The sequence below is a fragment of the Caloenas nicobarica genome, chromosome 1, assembly GCF_036013445.1.
Source record: "Caloenas nicobarica isolate bCalNic1 chromosome 1, bCalNic1.hap1, whole genome shotgun sequence".
NCBI lineage: Eukaryota > Metazoa > Chordata > Aves > Columbiformes > Columbidae > Caloenas > Caloenas nicobarica.
Window position 1 is genome coordinate 11,529,186 of NC_088245.1, and position 19,364 is coordinate 11,548,549.

The 19,364-nt window shown below is 36.8% G+C and overlaps 1 protein-coding gene across 1 annotated transcript in view; it reads left to right on the plus strand.

The window, feature by feature from the left end:
• HGF (hepatocyte growth factor) overlaps positions 1–19,364 on the plus strand; it is a 58,567-nt gene that overhangs the window by 18,852 nt on the left and 20,351 nt on the right. Inside the window, exons 6-8 of the mRNA XM_065626750.1 lie at positions 4,334–4,476; positions 6,161–6,281; positions 10,995–11,113. Of these exons, the coding sequence (XP_065482822.1) occupies positions 4,334–4,476; positions 6,161–6,281; positions 10,995–11,113 (383 nt within the window). The remainder of the gene's footprint in view (positions 1–4,333; positions 4,477–6,160; positions 6,282–10,994; positions 11,114–19,364) is intronic.

Sequence of the window (19,364 nt, forward strand, 5' to 3'; positions counted from 1 at the left end):
TTATTGGTAGAATATGTTAAACTCTGTAAAGCACTTAGAAGAGGCAACAAATACATGGAAAGGACTAAACAGATTATTGAAGTCCTTTCCTTCAAATCATAAGAGCAATAAATAAAGACTGATGCAGCAGGCATGAGACTTAACTTTAGAGTTTAAGATCAGAGACAGAGAGAAACTGAAGCCATATCTACACCTTGAGAGTAGACTTAGTTCAACTATATTGGCTAAGGAAAAAGATGAAAGCCAAAATCTTATGCCAGTAAGAGTAATAGTAAAAATAGATTCAACCACAACAAACGTTGCTGGGAACTAGCAAAAGGACTAAGCAGTACTGAACTACTCTTGACAATTTCTCTTTCAACCTTTTTAAATTGGCTTTAGTCATTTAGATAATAAACCCTGAAGGTCAAAAATCAAATTGTTCTCTCACCCATAAGCTTCTTATCCCCATCCCTGCCTTTTGCTCTGGACTCCCAGCATCAACACTTTGTTTAGGAGGAGCCAAGCAGGAGATTCCTGGTGAGAAACTGGGCTGTGCACTGCTCAGTCCTGTCCTGACCAAATCTATCCAGTGTGCAAGATGATATCTTGGAACAACATGAAAAGGCAAAGGATACTTGGGTTTTCTCCTCTTATGATGTGTTACAAAGCTGAGCCTCAGGCTTAGACTTGACTGGATTTGGCTGCTTATATTATAGATGGCAGTGTGTCTGATTTCAGTGTGGGATCAGACCCACTCTTAATTGCGAACATATGATAAATACCATCAGCTCCCACAGCAATAACCTCTGGAGACTCAGCACCTTGAAGTATATAATCTTCATCTTTTAGAAATGAAAGAATTCTCAATAATTACAGCCTAAGCAAGAATAAGCATTTATTCTATATAATATACATATGACTTTATATTATTAAAGAAAGAAAAGTGTCTGGATAGTATATATTGTTACTAAATTACATTTTAATATACAGCATACACAGCTTTATCTAGTACATTTGGACAGCCACTCTTCTATGATGTATTTTATGGGAATGACTTTTCTCCTGCCTTGTGCAATAAGTTTAATTTTTAAAAGGTCACTGGATAAATGAGGTGGCTGCATGCTAATTTTGTTTTTCAACATCAGAAAATATGATTTCATCATCAGAGACATGAGGGAGATTGGGAGAACCAGACAGTAGTTGTGTGTTTGGAACTTATTAGTATGAAAGTCTTAGATTTTTAGGTCATTTTTTCTCAACATCTGATTATCACCAAGTGCCATTGGAAAATAAATCCCTTTTTCATATTCACGGGAGAAATGTGCTTTACTGGTTTTTTTCATTCTCTTTCTAGAAAGAACTGAAATAACTTCAGATTTTAAACTTGTGCTTGGATTTAATACATTATATTTGTATTTATTTTTATTCCAGTAGAACCTGGGAACTCCCAGCTGAAATCAGTGTTCCATTATTTTCATCTCAATTCTAGTACAGACAAGCCCATCTTTTTTTTTTTTTCCCCTCTTTTTTTCTCTTGAGAGTTTTTTATCTAAATGGTCAAAGCCAATGCAAAAAGGGTTCAAAGATAAATGGTCAAAGACTAGACCAGTACTTCATGGGCTTTTTGCTAGTTTCCATGACCTTTGCTGTGGTTGAATCTGTTTTTACCATCACTCTTACTGGCTTCAGTTTTTGGCTTACTTCATTTTTTTCTTTTTCTCCTTACCTAATATATTTGAACTAAATCAGTACACAGTTTTAGGAGTGGCTCCCTCTTCCATTTCTGGGTGGGTCTTTACTGCATCTCATCTTTTCCTCCCTCAAGAATGTTACTTCAGTACCTGTTGAAGTCATTTGTGTATCTGACCATCTTGAGTTTCTAATGCTAGTCACGTAAACTTTTTTAAATGTTCTGACAGCATATCTGACATAATTTGAAATGTCTTTTCTCTATATTTTCTAACATCTATAATTTCTGAGCAGAAAGATTTTCCAACAGGAAAATTAAATAATTTTTTCTAATATGCACTGACATTAACATATACATAGGTCGCAATATCCCATCAGAAATGTTTCCCTGGGGCTGTCTTTAGCCAAAAAAATTTGAGAAATTTATATTACAAGACTACAGAGGAAACACAGAAGCAATGATTTTATAGGCAGCAGTAATAAGATGAAAATTATTCTCTTCAAGTGCCAAAAATAAGAAAAGCACTTTTAACTAAAACTTCCACATTGCCTTCAGTAACCGCAGTGCAATTAACAAAGGTATTTTCTACTTCAGTTAGTTCAAAGATTTCATTAATGGGAATAAAATATGATTAAAATGTCACATGGCAGAATATTCTCTCTCTCTATTTTTTTAATTTAATTTTTAATTTATTTATTTCTAACATAGAATTTGCCAAGGGCAGAAGAAACCATACATTTCTCTTCTGATTTTGCATATAACTTAAATCAGTATCTGTGTATAAAGACTGTCCCAAGTGTTTAGTTTGGTTTCCTAAGCTGCAAATATTTACAGTCTCTATAAGAAGTTAGATGAAATTTTATTCCTTTTTGTTTTCCCTTAGAATATTGATACGTTTGAATTCCCTTGGCATTTAAAAAAACCAACCAACCAACCAACCAACCAAACAAACAAACCAACAACCAAACAAGAAACACACAAGAACAAAATAAATGAACAAAAAAATCTGAAAACAAACAAACAAACAAGCAAAACAAAACAACCAGGAGCAAACACCCAAAATAAAGTATTGGTCATTTTCAGATTAAAAAATGCACATAATCTGTGATATTTCCACCAGAACTTAAATATGCTGAATAAAAAATAATGAAAAAGTCTTAGAAAGCTCAAAAATTTAATCAATTTATTAAGCAGAATTACAAGTTTTATGTTATCCCTATGTGTTTTGCCCAACTTTTCAACTAACAAAAAAGGAGGTTTTAATGGAATTGAGCATAATTCTGAATTTAATGTGTTTTTTAACTACAGAGATTTAGCTGCTGTGTTTATACATCACTGCAATGAAACTGACAGTGGAGTGTCACTGGGTTTGTCTGCAACGTGCAGCCTGAGCGTGGTCAGGAGCTCTTGCAGTGGCACTGAACACAACCCACTCTGAGGTTGCGCTCCTTACTATGGGGTTACTGATTGCCTAGTTTGTGGGGAAAAATAACTAGTATTGCTTTTATGTATAAACACATATAGATACACATCCACATATATCTCTATATATTGATGTGTATGTGTGGGTTTCTCTAGAGGTAAGCACATAATTTTACAGACAGCGAAGAACACGAAAGCTTGACCCTGGAGAGTTTATATTTGATGGACTGAGCATAAGCAGCACAGTCTCATATACTAAAAATGCATGTTAGGCAAAAAATATGGTATTAGCTCACATTTCTATTAAATCACTAAAGAAAAACAAAGTGCTTAGCATTGGCCTGAGAACCCCTAATCTAAGGGAAAAATCTTAAGGGATGTTGTTATTTAATAGCTCCTTACAGCGAAACCAGAAAATAGAATGAAAGCACAGTTGAAGTCAGCTAGGTCACTGTTAAATGACCTAATTTGTACGATGGCGATGATGATGGGTCTATAAGTAGCAGACCCTAAGGTGACAACAGTGGGGCTTGTGGCAGAACATGAAGCAAGACAGCTCAGGCGGGACACGGGGAAATTTCTGATGCTGAAATGCAAAGCGGTCCGTGGTTTTGGGCAGTGAAAGCCTCTCAGCACGGGGTGTCACACCACTCGGTCACGCTCACACGCTCCTGATGCTCAGTTCTAGCGGCTGCCTGGCCGGGGCTGGGAAGAGGTTTCTCTCTTTGTGGCCTTTATGCAGTAGGTGCCCACTAAGCCCAGCTGGGCCTGCTTAAGTGCACAACATGCGTAGGAAAGGTAGGTCTGACATGGCTATGGACCCAATTAATTTTTTTTCTGTGTACCAAATACATTTTTCCCCCTTGCCCAAGGGCTTCCAGCGTTGTGTGAGTAGTTACGAGCTCGTGAAGGAGAGTGCAGAGAGGGCTGGCAGGGACTGTGCTGCTGCCTCTGGCTCAGCAGCGGATAGTTGGCTCCGAACACCCAAGAGATGGGTAAAACTCATTAGAGCAAACTAAGGGCTAGACAAATTGTCCCAGATTCAGGCCATTGATTGAGTAATCCTGACTGAAAGATGTGTATTTGTGTACGCAAAGATGCTTGGGTGTGTGCATTTGTGCAGGCAGGGTGGGGGGAGAAGGAAGCAGAAATGTAATTGTTTCTAACTGTACAAAACAGTATGATTAACACCAAAGTTTGCATGCTCTTATACTGTAATGATTGTCATTTTAAAACTAGCTTTTTACCTTCGAGCTATCGGGGTAAAGACCTGCGGGAAAACTACTGTCGAAACCCCCGAGGGGAAGAGGGAGGCCCGTGGTGTTTCACCACCAGTCCGGAGACGCGCCATGAAGTCTGCGACATCCCCCTCTGCTCACAAGGTAACCCGGCACGGCTCTCATGGAAAATTGCCTTTTCCCTGTGTGCAGGAGGTAAACAGAACTTCCAGCAGTTTCAGTGGCACTTGCTTATGGACATTGGAGAAAGAATAGGTGATTTCTCAGCAAGAATAACTCCTGTAGCAAGAAAAGCAGTTATTAGAGAAAGAGGAGATCTTGTTATGTTCCAGTACTCTGGAAGACTTGAACAAGCTTTCAGGCTCAGCAGCTTTTCTTCAGGTCATGGGGGAACTGGAACAATGAAGTCATGTTGATCACACAAATGCAACCCTTTTTTTCACTTGTCTAGTCTATAGTGACTCTATTAACAATTTCAGTATTGTAATGTGATAAATTATCTAGTATCTTTCCATGGTAAAATCAACTTTTCTTCTCATTTTTGATGAAAATATGGATACTGAATCACACGATGGAAGCTCAATTTAAGCATGCATTTTGTTTTTCAAATGAATACTGTAAATAAGTAAAACTTTTTAGAATTCCAATCCTGTTAGACTTTCAAGTCATAGAATTTTGAAGACAATTCATGTGCACCACTGCATTTGTTGACTTTTAAGTTCTGTTAACCTCCAAACTAAGCTCTTATATCTTGCTAATCAGCCAATTCAGTTCCAGTCAATCAACCCATTTAAATTCTCAAGATAGGATGCCGTTAATTTTCCTGCTAATGTGTCATGTGCAATAGCTGCACAGTAGTGGGGGAAGGGGGAGGGAGGGCAGGAGGAAGAGAGGGAAGAAGAGAATGATTTACAAGGTACTCAAAAAACTATTAAAAGGTAACATTTAAAGCTCAATTTAAGTGAACATCAAATGGAATAAGACCTGGAGCTCACTGCGGGATGAAGACTTCAGTAGCGGATGTTTTGACTGAAGAGTGAGATCTGTAATTGCATAAATTAGTATTTGTTAAGTGATCCTTCATTACAGTTATTCTAATTAGGGGGCACTTGAGAAATGTGTCTATACTTAAATATGGTGAATTTATTTTATATATTAAGACTTCTTGTTCTAAATTATGAAGCATATTTTGCTCAGCAGTGATTTCAAATCCCTTTGGTAGCTTTTGCCCACTCTCCCTCCACCCCCCACTTTCCCAAACCAGGGCTGAAAATGTATCATAGTTTAAGCTGCCAAAAAGAATTAGCATCGAAAAGAAACAGTATCATATGTAGCTGAAAGTTCTGGGAATGTAAAGAGGCAGACTGCTGCGTTGAAATTCAGCCATTATTCTGTACTTAAGCTTGTTCTGTAATTATACTGACTTGGAGTGATTTAGAGTAATAAATGTTACTTAATTATAAAATATCACCTCTAAAAAATACTCCTTCCTTAGATATGTGTCTCTCTATTACTAACCATAGGTAAGATTAAAAATCTTCTAGGAACATGAATGCCTATAGCAGCTCACACCCACCTGCCTTGAAACCGTAAGTGTCCTACAAAGTGATACTGAATTTAAGCATCTGGATTAGATCTAAGAAAGAGATGCACTTCTATTCCAAAGGACATTTCCCATACCAGCCCAACTAAAAGATATCACTTTTTTATAGCTCTTCAGGTCAATTTCAATTTATAACAACAGGGATTTTTTTTTCTTTTTTGTGTGTGTGTGTATGTGCTACAAGTCGTCATCATAATAAATGACTAGTACATTTTTTTTTCTTAGTTGAATGCATGACCTGCAATGGAGAGAATTACAGGGGGCCAATGGATCACACTGAGTCGGGCAGGGAGTGTCAGCGCTGGGATCTTCAGAGACCACACAAGCACAAATTTCGTCCAGAGAGGTAAACCCTCCTCCCCTTCAAGTAAATCCATGTGGTTATAATTTGAAAATTACACACGTTCTGGAACCAGGTGGACAAAACCAACATTAGGTGAACTGAAATTTGTGGAGTTCACCAGTTTTAGTTGCTTGGGCTTCTGGCCCATGGTGTGTGCAGACTGGCTACAGTCACGATGGAGATGCAGGATGGGGACTGGAGGCTATTTTGTGCACTTGTGGCTGCATCCCGTGGCTGTGTAGTGCAGTGGTATACATGGGCTGCATTTATGGATCAAAATTTCCTCCCTAGCTTCATTGATAATAAAAATTAACCTCTGAATGCTTCTGTGTATGTTGTTATGCAACTTCAGTCAGCTTAAAATACCTTAAAGAAATCACAAAGTAAATAATAATTAAAAGTAATACATTTTTGTTAAGAGTTCTTAAGACAGTTATTGAATATAAACTTGCAACCTTGTCAAGTCAGAGTACATTCCTTTTTTGAAATATTGAGCAGCTTGAAGCTATATATGGTCTTCTGTTGTAATCAGGTTTAGGTATCCAACTTGTTTGACCAAAATGTTTGTCCACTATATAATTTTTTTTTTCAGCCTGGGAAAGGAGTTCATTGTTCTGTTTTGTATTTTATTTTATGCATAAGGATTTGTACTTTAGACTTTTTTTTTTTTTTTTAATTTAGGCATAGATACATAATGCCAAAAGATGAGTCAGAAATAGCAAGACAAATTGCACCCCCATTAGGGTTTGTCCAGGAGGGTAAAATCCACCAGACCACAAAGGGTCATCTATAATACACCCTTTTGGAAGGGCTTTTTGTAGGGGTTTAGGCCACACAGGAGGGCCTTTGTGTTTCTCTTACACTGGACTAAAATTTCATTTGAATTTTACTCTGGATTTTGGATTAACTCCATTTATAAAGTGGAGTAAATAAACTTAAACTGCCAGAGGAAGAGTGCAGGAATCGATGATCTTGGAATGATTGAGACCTTCCACTGAAAGTATCTTTATTTATGTTGAAGCATTTCACTAAATAAAGCATTGTTTTTATACTCAGAAATACAGGTACTGGTAGATTCTAGAAAGCTCAATTATTCAGCAAAACATTAAGGATCTGCAGTTTTGGAGCTTATGTGATATAACTTCTTTTTCTTCTTGGCTCAGAGGATCTGCTTCATGAATAATAGCAGGTTCTCTCATAGTTCTGCTACAATAAATATTTTGTAGTAGCAGATTGGGACTGAAGATAATCTGTTTCTGAGTTTTGCCATGCACTTGCTTTGCATTCTAGAATAAGTCACAGAAAGAATTTTGTTCCTTGGGAGTGAAGCATTTATAGAACTTCTGGGTATAAACAATAATAACTTTACTGTCAGGAGGAAATTTAGTTCTTGTGCTAATTTTAGATTGCTCACAAAATGACTTTTCAGACTAACTACAGTCTCACAAATGATAATTTTTGTCCTTGAAAGATTTCCCTCAGAAAACAACTTTTTGAGAGTTTTCAAACTGTAGCACAAATGCTTTTTCTTTAAAAAGGAACAGGTCCAGATTGAGCTGATCTGTATGGGCTTTCAGAAGAGAACTTGGAGTCCATTACATTTCTAATATACACTGGTGTTAATTAACTTCGTGGAACGGTCATTAAAGGTAGTGAGAATTATATTTTGATTATACTAGCTTCTAAATACATTGTGGTCTTTGGTTTGATTTTTTTTTTATTAGTCATTTAAATTGGAAATATAAGAGGAGGTCTGGAATAAATTACTCATTAAAACACAGCAATCTCTAGAGAGGCTTACACTATACCACCTAGGAGTGATGTGAATAATCTGGAAACTGGGAAGGACTACCTGGAGAGATTTAAACTTGTTTTCCTTTATGGATTAATCAGTTGAAATGACAAAGAAAGGGAGGTAAATCTTTGGAAGTTCTTCAGTCTACCTGCTGTTGGGCAATGCTTTCAGCTCAGAGTGAATACATCTCACCTTTACTTTTTGTTGCCTCAGTGAATTATTCCACATTTATTCCCTTCAGAGGTCACTTACTGAAGAAAATTGATAATCATAGAATCATAGAAGTGACTGAAGCTAGTGGTAGGAATCCCCCCAAACAATGACCTGTTTTTAGCTATTAGTAGATGCAGAATCATATTCTGAAGCTCCAGTTCTGTGTACTCCTCATGTGGAAGATTATGCCTCAGTATGGAAGGAAGATCATTGAGGAAAATGACTTAGGCATAAGACAGCATAGAGAAGCAACAGTTTTATCCTCTTCTGCTCATATTTTCTGCTCAAGATTGAACATACTGTGATAATATGTAGTTATTGCATGGAAGAAAGTGAGGTTGAAGTGCAGTACGAGACTTGAATAACTCCATATATCCTTCTATTAAAATACTCTGCTTTATATGTCTTGTATGAAAAATTATACAATAACAACTTTCCAGCACTGCATGTCTTTTAAAATAAAAAAGAAGGGCAAAATAAATATTGGTGAAGAGTTTTAGACACTAAGTTTCACTTCAGTTCCAAAAGAGCTAGAAATCAGCATCTGTCTCTTCAAAGAGAATAAATGTTATTTCTTCACTAGCACTTTTTTTCCCCCCTAGAAACTGAGAAAAAGTCTTGATTTTCTGTATCTTAATGCTTCATTTCAGTTTCGGCAGTGAAGTACAGCTACTGTGGTTTCAAGGGGGAAATAAAAAGAAATATGTGGCATTCTGAAAGATGTTGGAAACCTCAGGCTATTTGTTGGGTCCAAACAAGAAATCTGTGTCCAAGTGTCCTGGCTGAAGAAGGAGTGTGCAGAGCAAAGGGACGAGCTCTTAGGAAATCCTCCACAGTCTCACTGCTGAATTGTGTGGAACACTTTGAAGCCCTGTTGTTTATCTCATCCCTAATATTTGTGTCTTAAAGGGATTAGCTGGCCTTTTCTATAGGAACCGAGGAACTGCTTCTGGTTAGTTTTGAAGGAAGGCTGAAGTGCACTTGAACATTGTGGGAAGAACCAGTGACTGGGGAGGCTGTTGTTGCTCTAGAAAAGGGCACACAGATATAGTAGGTGAAAAGATACATTTCACGGACACTACTCAGTCCCACAAAGACATTCAAAGCTTGATGCATCTATACTTAAATTTTAGTTAGTAAATAACGTATTTTTTACATACTGTGGGACCTTATTGTATAATGTTAGGAAGGACAAAGCATTCAGTGCTATGAAAGATACTTGCCTTCTAGAAAGTAGATTCTTAACATCACCAGTTTCTTTTAACGCCTTTTGGGAGCTATGACTGCAGATACCTTGCTGTGCCTGCACTCACTTTGGTTCCTGGGTATTGCCGTGAACTCTCCATTGCTATTCGACACAGACCATGTGCTACCAAAATCAAAGCCCACCATTGCACCTACCAGGTGGCCGAAACCATCTCATTTTCTATGTTGTTAGCCCATTAACTGCTTCCAAAATCCTTGAATTTGTTCCTATACAGTTTATTTTCTACCTAGCAGAAAACAGGGTACTGCTTCTAGATATCAAACTACCACATTCTTGACTGTCCTTAAATTCTCACTTTTGTGAGGTTTCTACCTGTTGGTGGGGTTTTTTGGTTTTGGTTTGGTTTGGTTTTTTATTAAAATCTACTTAAATCCCACCCTTGTCCCTTGTATAGATGAAAGATTTTTCCCAAGGAATGGGAGATCAAGTTGCAAATGCGTGAGTCAAATTTTGGATGATTGTTTGACAGAAAAAGCATCCTAGCAAAAATGCACACTTGTAAATAATATTTTCCCCTGCTTGTGTGAAACACATCTGCTTGCAGTTGCAAATGAGTTCAGGTTCCGAGGTAGTTAACTTTATCGTTCTCTTACATACTTTTCAAGTTTCCCTCAGGGGCAAATTTACTTCTTGTTTCTTTTACAAACATGTTTCAATAAAACTGGAAAACCAGGACAATTTGTATTCACTGGAGGGGAAAAAAGTGTGCATTCATCTCCTTCTCTTTAAGTTTATAGAATTTCATGTGGCACATTTATACAAAAAGAACCTCCTTATCTTAAATATCTGCCTGAATATTCAATGGTGGAAGCAGGAGCATGGAAACAATTAAACAGCACAATAGTTTGAAATCTTAATGAGATAAGGAATAAACTTTCATCTTGCTTTATTTTTCTCTTTTTTTTTTTTCTCCAATGCTTGAAATGAGGGCATGACCTAGAATGAGCTCTATTACAAAAATGGAGCCATCATTAGTAACAGCTATCCAAAATAGCTTCCAGTTTGAACCGAGGGCTGTTGCACTGAAGAACCTGTTTTCTTAATAAGTCTGGCATGCCAGGCAGTGTTTATATAATCCACATTTAATTGGGCTGTTTCAGAAAAATGAGTGGCTTTAGAGTCTGGTCATCAGTTGACAGACACAAGAGCAAGAGTTTAGCAATTAGCAGAGTTACCCCATCCGGTATCCTGTGCATTAGCACAGCAGGAATCCCCTCAGTGGAGGTCTGATTCTGCTGCATATTTGCAAAGAGATTTTATGTTATTAACTTCCTAAGAGTTTTGAAGATTATCTGCATCCTTCCCACAGGATCAGACCCAAGGTTAATAGGAACTGGTTCTTGTTTGCCTCTGCTGAAGACTGTCCTTTAAGTACCTTGTACAAGCCAGTGCAGTGTTGCCAGGAAGAATTCCTTGACACCTTTCTTGTTGTGGTTTGCAGATATCCTGACAAGGGCTTTGATGATAATTACTGCCGCAACCCTGATGGCAAGCTGAGACCATGGTGCTACACTCTTGACCCTAACACCCCTTGGGAGTTCTGTGCAATTAAAATGTGTGGTGAGTTCAAGCAAAATTTATTACTTCCTTTTCCCTTCCAAAATCTGGACAGAGGTAGTTCAAGCAATATAGGACCACAGCTAGTTCACTCGTTGCACTTCACTGACTTTTAAAACACAGCTTTCAAAGAGGATCTCCCATAAAGACATTTTATTTAACCTGGACAGGAAATAAAAGAGTAGCATGTTAGTTAGCACTGAAATATGTGTGTATCTTACATACAGGAAATTGCATTAAAATATAGGAAAATCAAGAATTAAAAAGTGAGGAAACACCATCACGAAGATCTCATGTACAGTATTAGTTTGGCCATGCCGGGCATTTACATTACAATTTGGGAGCAGGTGCATGCATGCCTTCCTACTCAGTGCTTTCTGTCAGAAACTGTTCATTGCTTTGTTTTCCTCTTGCACATTGTGTGGTTCTAGGCCTTGGTTCCTGCAGACTATTCAGACTTGTGCTGAAGTCAGAATTATTAATTTCCTTGTAGGTTTCTCTGTGATATTCAGCACTCCAGTATCAAAGCACTCCACTGGTACTTAATTTCTTTTCATCCATCAACTATTATAAAGATGATGTCTTTTGTTATCTTCACTTTACAGACAGGGAATTCAATCAAAGTAGCATTGTAGTACACAAATATCAGATGCTTAGTTTCAGATGCTTTAGAGCATTTTTAGAGCATTCTGTAACATGTTCTATCGTCAAAGCTCAGATCCTTCTAACTTTGGTGGCAGATCTCACAGTTTTGTTCTACTAATAATTAGATGTCTTAAATGTCTTAAATGAGTAGTTCAGGAACAACGAGGAAGGTAAAACTGTTGGACCTCCCTTGAAAACACAGGTAAAGTCATTTTTCTAGACTTTCATGATAATGCTGGGACTGAGGCAGATGGTAGAATTAGGTTTTGTTGGGACATGCTTTAATCAGGAAATTGAGATTTACATCCCTGAAATTCCTTGTCTCATTCGCGGCTTGTGGGATCTACAGGTGATAGACTCCTCTCTTCCATACTTCTCATTGCCAGATTTGGGGTCCGATTTTTTGCTTTTAGTGAACTGACAACCTGTGAAATAATCAAGGTACAAGTATGATATTAAAGGCAGTCTCATAATACCTAGGCAGTGTGGGTTTTTTAAAAATATTTTCTTTACTCAAAATACTTTGTAACATTTTAGGAATAAAGGCAATATCTGAAAATAAAGACTTCGACTGAATCTATACTATAGAAGCCTGTCAGCTTCATGTGCCTCGGTCTGTGGCAAGGCCTCCAGGCATACAGGCAGAAAAGGGAAAACAATATTTTTGCATTTTCTGTGAAGCAGAAGCAAAGGGAAGCTTCTAAAACTGCTCAGTGAAACCCACAGTGTCATGTTAGCTCGTGAGAAAGTAAGTTTCTCTTACATCCGCATTTTTAAAAAATACCATTTCCTTTCTTGTCCTACTTCAATTTTGACCAAAATTAAGTGTTAAAAAATAATCCTCTAAACCAGACACTCTACTTTTCATCTAGCTGTAAGTGTCACTTCAGTAGGCTTATGTCATTGTAAAATTAATTTGGTTCCCTTGGGAGGAGAATAGAAAAAGAGAATAGAGCAGAATGAAAAGAGCAATAAAAGTTACCTGGAACTGGATTTATGTGAGAATTTAAAAAAGAAAAAAAAATATAGTACACATAAAAGGAGTGATTTTTAATGATTGTTTGTATTTAGGGTTCTCTGTATTTTGTTGTCGTTGTTATACAAACCAAGATAAACCATTATTGAGGTATCTCAAACCTAGACAAAATAGAGACAGTAGCAGATCTTAAAAAAAGTCTGTTTCCATAATGTAATCCTGTATTTTTCCTATAATGTTGGCATATACATAAATACCGAGTGAGGTAGAGAAGAGGGAATGGCTCTGGCATGAACCTTTATGTGTAAGCATTTGCTGCCCAAAGAGGGAAACATGGAATTCCTCATCTTCACTTGGAATTTCTACCAATCTAAATTATGTTGTGTTTTCTGCTTCTATCACCAATAATTCAGAATTTTCTCTCCTTGCTTGTCCTTGTCTTAAGCCAATGTAATGTCTTGGAGTGTCAGTCATGTCTTATCAATTAGCTGATAGTCTGATGTCTGAAGGTTGAGTAAGAATACTCTGAATGTACTTCCTGAATTGTAATTGAAGTAATTGAAGTTATTCTGCACTATTGTATGTCATTGTAAAACCAGTATAAAGTAGTTAAAACTAGCAAAATTATTCCACTGTAAAACAGTGAGGTTAATTTCCCACTTCAAGCAATGCTTGTAATCCGGTTCTCCAGAGACAAAAAAAAAAACAACTTAACAGGACTAGTTCTTATTTTGTGTCAGGCACCCATTAAGTCTCATCCGTGTTGTGAATCTTGCCTGTGAACTACAGAACTAATCACATAATTGTATCTGCAGTTTTTTATGATCCTTGACAATGGGGACAGAGTGAACACAGTCTTGCTTAGCTCTCTAACTGAATTGTCTTTCCAAATTTTTTAGTTAATTCATTAAGTTGGGTGTTGTTGTTGTGTTGGATTTTTTTTTTAATTAAGCTGTACTTCCTATATTTCTCTATTGGATAATATATGAATCATATGTATCACACTAGCTCTATTCATTTCCCCTGGTAGAAGTGTTTTTATTACAAAAAAAAAAAAATCCTAAGTTACAGCTGACTGTTTCACAAATGCAACTTTTATAAACCTTTATCCTTTGGCATTTCCTGAGCTGATGTGTCAGTGTTCTGAGGATTCACATCTGGCTTTGTTGGTCACGTAAGCTTACAGTCCATGCAACTTTCAGTATCTACAGTTTGGCCTAACCTTTATAAAATAATTGGGTGGGAGATCTCCTGCAAACTACTGTAATGTCACCTCTGTCTACTCTTGTCACAATTAGAGTCCTGCAGAAAATGTAATCACCAAAATGAATTTAAAAAAAAAAGAGATTTTAATGTTATGATTAAAGCCTTTTGTCTCATTTCCAAGCAAAAGTTAACCGAATTAGCTAAAAATTCTTTCTTTCATCTTCAGTTAGAAAGTATATTAGGATCAGTGGAAATTTCACATGCAAAACTGTATTTTCACTGCAGAAAACCATAGATCTTTGGAAATTACTGAAGCAATCTATATGTGGAAGAATACAAAAGTAGTGAACTTGAAAGTGGTTAATCCAGCAGATATTTTTAAAGGATGTTTAGCAAAGGCATATGGCATTGTCCCCTAGATAGGATGCAATGCTGCTCAGTGCCGTCCTTTATAACCCAGAGAGAGAATTTATTGCTGATATTACTGTTATGTCGCCAGCTCAGTAACCAGAACATCAACACAAAATATCAGAGTCTTGTTTTAAGTTTTCTGTCTTTCTTGAGGCACATAGAAAAACTGTTTTCCCACCTCCTAGCAGGGAGCCCAAAACACTGGCCTGTCCTGGGTTTCAGTGGCTGCTCAATTTTCTGAAGCTGTGGCTCTGTGCAATCTCAGTACACTAAAAAGAGAACATCATGAGTTATATGTCTTTATAGCTTTGTGGTTTGGATTCTCACACAGGTTTTTAATTCTTGTGCTGAAGACAGTTTATATATTTTACAAGAAATACTAATTATAAAAAATGCTTTGGAAATCCAAGTCCTTGGACCATATACAAAAACGTAGGTGTCCTCTCTTCAGGGGAGTGACCACAAGGCAACATGCTGCTTGTGGCTTTTGCTACATGTCATGAGTGCTAGTATGCTCTATAGCCAAAATGCTGACAACAGCTCATATACAAAATTTTCAGCAAAATTCAGTGGAAGGAAGCGTTCAAAAAATAAATATGTTTTTAAGACTGAAGAGACAGGAGGGCATTGTAACTTTATTTCCAAGCACAGAAGGCAGCCTTAAACATCGTGGCTTACAGCCAGGGCTGTGAGAAAGAGATGACAGGAGCAATTAGGGATTAGAGATGGCTCAAGCTGCAAAAATTGGATCTGGATTAAGACTTCAGGGACCCCAGGACTGGTTTGAAGTTGCTCACATATGTGTCTGTGGTTTTGGCTTGAGACAATTTTTAGTTAGAAGAAAGGATAAAAGGACAACTATAACAGCAATAAAGAAGTGTAGGATGAAATGAAGAAATGGAAGCAGTGACAGCAAATATGAAAAAAGAAAATGACTGTCACTTTGGCATGAATGAGGACATGGACTACAGGGAGCTAATACTGCTTTTAAAAAGAAAAAAGGATAGTTGCACTTCTGTGGATGAGCTACAGGCAAAGAGATGCTGAGGCCCAGAAATTAGGAAGTCATTTGAGAGCTGCAAAGCTACATGGTTTTATTACGGTATGGACAATGTTTGGTTGCTGCCTGCCTGATTCCAAATCAATCCAGCTGATTTTACCACAGATTTAGCCTTTGCTGTCAGTACTCATAGGCAATAGGCAGGGGGGACTGAAATCCAAAAAGCCCTGAGAGAATTCAGTAAGGGTCTGAGTTTGATGGGAAAGAATAAGTAATGAAAACCAGAATTACAGAATCACAGAATGTGACTGAATCTATGTGTAAAATGAACCATTACAGTTTGCCTACAACTCTTGGGAAGGCAACGAATCACCGATAGTAGATTACTCATCCTTTAGAAGCAGAGATTTCAACTTCTCATTTGAATGTGAAGTTCTCATTAAAGAGTTACTTGTTGAATCGTAGTACGTAAACAAATAAAAGTACCACTCTGTTTAAGATTAATCTTTATGTAAGATAAAGATGTTTAAAGAAAGGAGGCACTGAAAAGATTGTGGTGTTTAGTAGCTGATAAAGTGTTGCCTTCTATCTTGCTTCACATGGAGGTATAGCAGAGTATATTCATTGTGTATGCAACAGCTTAATCTACATTTCCTCAAAAAAGGATCCTTCTCAGATACTTTTCACCATTCCTATAGTAGTTTTAAAAGGGGGATTCAAGAGCTTGGAACTTGCAGAAATACAGATATATATAGATATATATATATATATTTTTTAGTGGATTTAAGCTAAAAATTCTTTGGATTCAAAGCCTAGTTGTAGATATTGGAACAAACTGGAGAGATCTCTCTGTGCTCAAGGACAAATGAACCGTAGGTGTGCACGTTTTACAGGTTTTAGGTGACAATGATTTTATCAGTACTGTGATTCTTGAGCTTGGGTCTAATTTATTTCTTTACTTTCTCATATGTTTTTACTCAAAAAAACCCCAAACACCAGAAATCAGTGTGTTTGTGGGTTATTTTGTTTACTTGGTTGTTTTGGTGTGTTGGTTTGTTTGTTTGGTTGGTTGTTGTTTTGTGTTTTTTTTGTTGTTGTTTTGGTTTGGTTTTGGTTTTTGTTGGTTTTGTTTGTGTTTTTTTTTTTTTCCCCCATGTTTCGTGTACATTGAAGGAAACATGTGGAAAGAAAACAGCAACCACTATCATACTGCCCAGAACTGTAAATCGTATTGCTTGAGATAGGGATGCCTGGAGAGAGTGTGGCTGAGCATGAGCAGCTTCTCCCCATAACATCACTCAAGTTTCCTAGTGACATTTGCAGAATTGCATGGACCATGTTTAAAGAGGACTTTGCTATGTTTAGAACACATTCCTTACTGGGTTAGGCTCCCCTTTTAAAATCTACTTTTTCAAATATTTCTTTACAAATAAAGGCACATTTTCCTTTTTTTGACTGACACACTAGGGAAGACATTGCAACCACGTAAGCAATAGTAGGAATTTTCCTGATGAAGTTACTTAGGACTTTTCCAACTATGTCTTTTTACAAAAATGCATAGCTAGCATTACCATGAAAGAACATGAACACTCCAGCAAAACCCTTACTTTCTTTTAAGTCAGTAGGAGATTCACCATTGACCTAAAATTTGTACAAGATTTTCTTCTGGGTCATTGGGACTAAAGACAGAAATAGTGCTGTAAGTGGTTACTTCAGCTGTAGAATGACTCAAGGCCCCTGCTGGTTCCCTCATGCTGCTATTACCGTGAGAACCAGAACTAAGACTATCTGTGGCTTTACACATGAAGCTCTGGCTAATGTTTCATCTCTTTACTTAAGCATCTATGAATGCATGATCTGGCCCTTATTAATACGTTATGTATTTTGAAGTTTCAAAATTGGGAGAGTTTTATGGAAAAAAGGAAATCTTTGGTTTATTGCACTTTGATTGGGGACCTCAGAGTGAACATGTGAAGGTGAAAATATTACTAACAGACAATCTTCAAGTAGCTGTCTGAATTACATGGTTAATTTTGGTCACACAAAATATGAAAAGAAATTACAACAAAGTTCAAAGGTAGCAAAATGCTGCTAGAAAATTACCAAATTCTTCTGTTCATAATGAAGTTTCATACAGGAATAAGAAGTGACATTTAATTAATTAATCATAAATATTCATCTTTCATAAGATGTACTTTTTGTTTCAGTTCAGAAATATAAAAGCTGAACTGGAACAAACAAACAAAAAAAGGTACTTATCACATTAAATTAAAGTACCTGCCTGCATCATGAGGATTGCTTACTGAACTTAACTTCATCTTCTAACTTAATTCATAATGTCTTTCTCATTGGAACAAGCCCTTGGAGTTGCAGGTCTTAATTTATGTTTTAGAGGAATTGTTAAGATAAGGATGGGAATTCAGCCTTACTTATTTTTCGCTTCGTCTTGTTTCCACCTTATAAGAGAACTGTTGAGTGTGATCTCAGGAGTCTTCCACTAGTACTCTGTACATCTAGTATTTGTACTCAGAGTTATTAAACTTTAGATAACTGGCTATGTGGGTAACAAGAGTAATTAGCCTTAAGAACAAGACCAGTACTGAATGGAGATGACCATTCAAGTTGTAGGCTTGGACAACCTGCACATGACTTAAAGTTTGGTAACTGTCCTATTGTCTAACTCTGTAACACCCGGTGAGGTGGGCACTGCTCCTCAAGGTTTTTTATGTCCCTGTGTACACCCAGCCCACCTTTCATTCCCACAAACAGGGAGACTGGTCCCATTCCCATAGTGCCTGTTTGTGGAAATCACCAGCTGAATGAAGGATTTCTTGAACCTTTTTTGATAACTTTTGGGCTTTCTATGAGACTCAAGAGCCAGAATGGGAGAAGTTGTTTCTGAGGGCATAAGCCCTCATTTTTTTCAGATTTAGATTTCAGAATCATTTTTCCTGTGTGAAAACTAGACATTTGCAGGAAATTCACGTGGTACAGCAAGAAGAGTTCGGGGAGGGTTCTGAAATAGTAGAACTGCTTTATTAATTAAAATAAATACATTTTAGTGATCCTCTTAGTCACTAGAATTCTTGAGAGCTGCCACAATGGCAGTGAATCCATCACACATAGCAGATTTTGAAATTTTTTATCTCTTAGCCATATACAATGTAAATCTTTCCAGCAGAGGCTTGGCTGTGCAAGTATTCATGACAATGTGGAAGTTAAGTTTGTCTGGTTCCTTTAGGCAGAACTTTGACATGGACAAATTGTTTTAAATTCTGACCTACAGATAGAGGTCACTGTATAAACACATAGTGCAAGGTTTAACAACGAGCTGTGTATCTGTAGCTATATAAGAAGGAATGCTCTGCAAAATAATTCTGTGGTCTTGCTTAGACTGATGCATTAGTTATTTCATTTCAGGCTTGTGATTTAATAAAACAAAGCAAAACTAAACAAATCAAATCAAAACAAAACACAAAACACACAAAGATAAATAAATGCCAACATAATTACTTTTTTCCCTAGTATGACTGAGTACAGAGTAGATGTACTATGCAGTTCATTACAGGTGAAATAGCAACTTCTTTTTTTATAAATAAGCTCTTTGTGATATCTTTTATTAGGCTGATTTTTTAATGTGTTGTTACTTCTATTTAAGAAGACTTTTTTGCAAGAATATATAGTTGTAGTTTATTGATTTACTTAGGAAATATTATGCAGCCGGGATGCCATATGTATGCTGAAATTTATCATGGTGGGTAACTACTTTTTTTTCCAAATTTTACACCACATTTCTTTCATTTTTAAGAAAAATGGTGGATATATATATGTATTTAAGACTAATATGCATTTAAATGTGACACAGTAATGTCCAGTCTAATCAGCTTAGGAGCTATTTTAGAATCTAATGCCAGTTTATTTTCATGTATCAGTGATGATGAAAACCTGAAACACACAGCTATACATTTCTATTAGATGTACAAATTTGTCTTTTTGTTGTCCAGTTACTTATATAG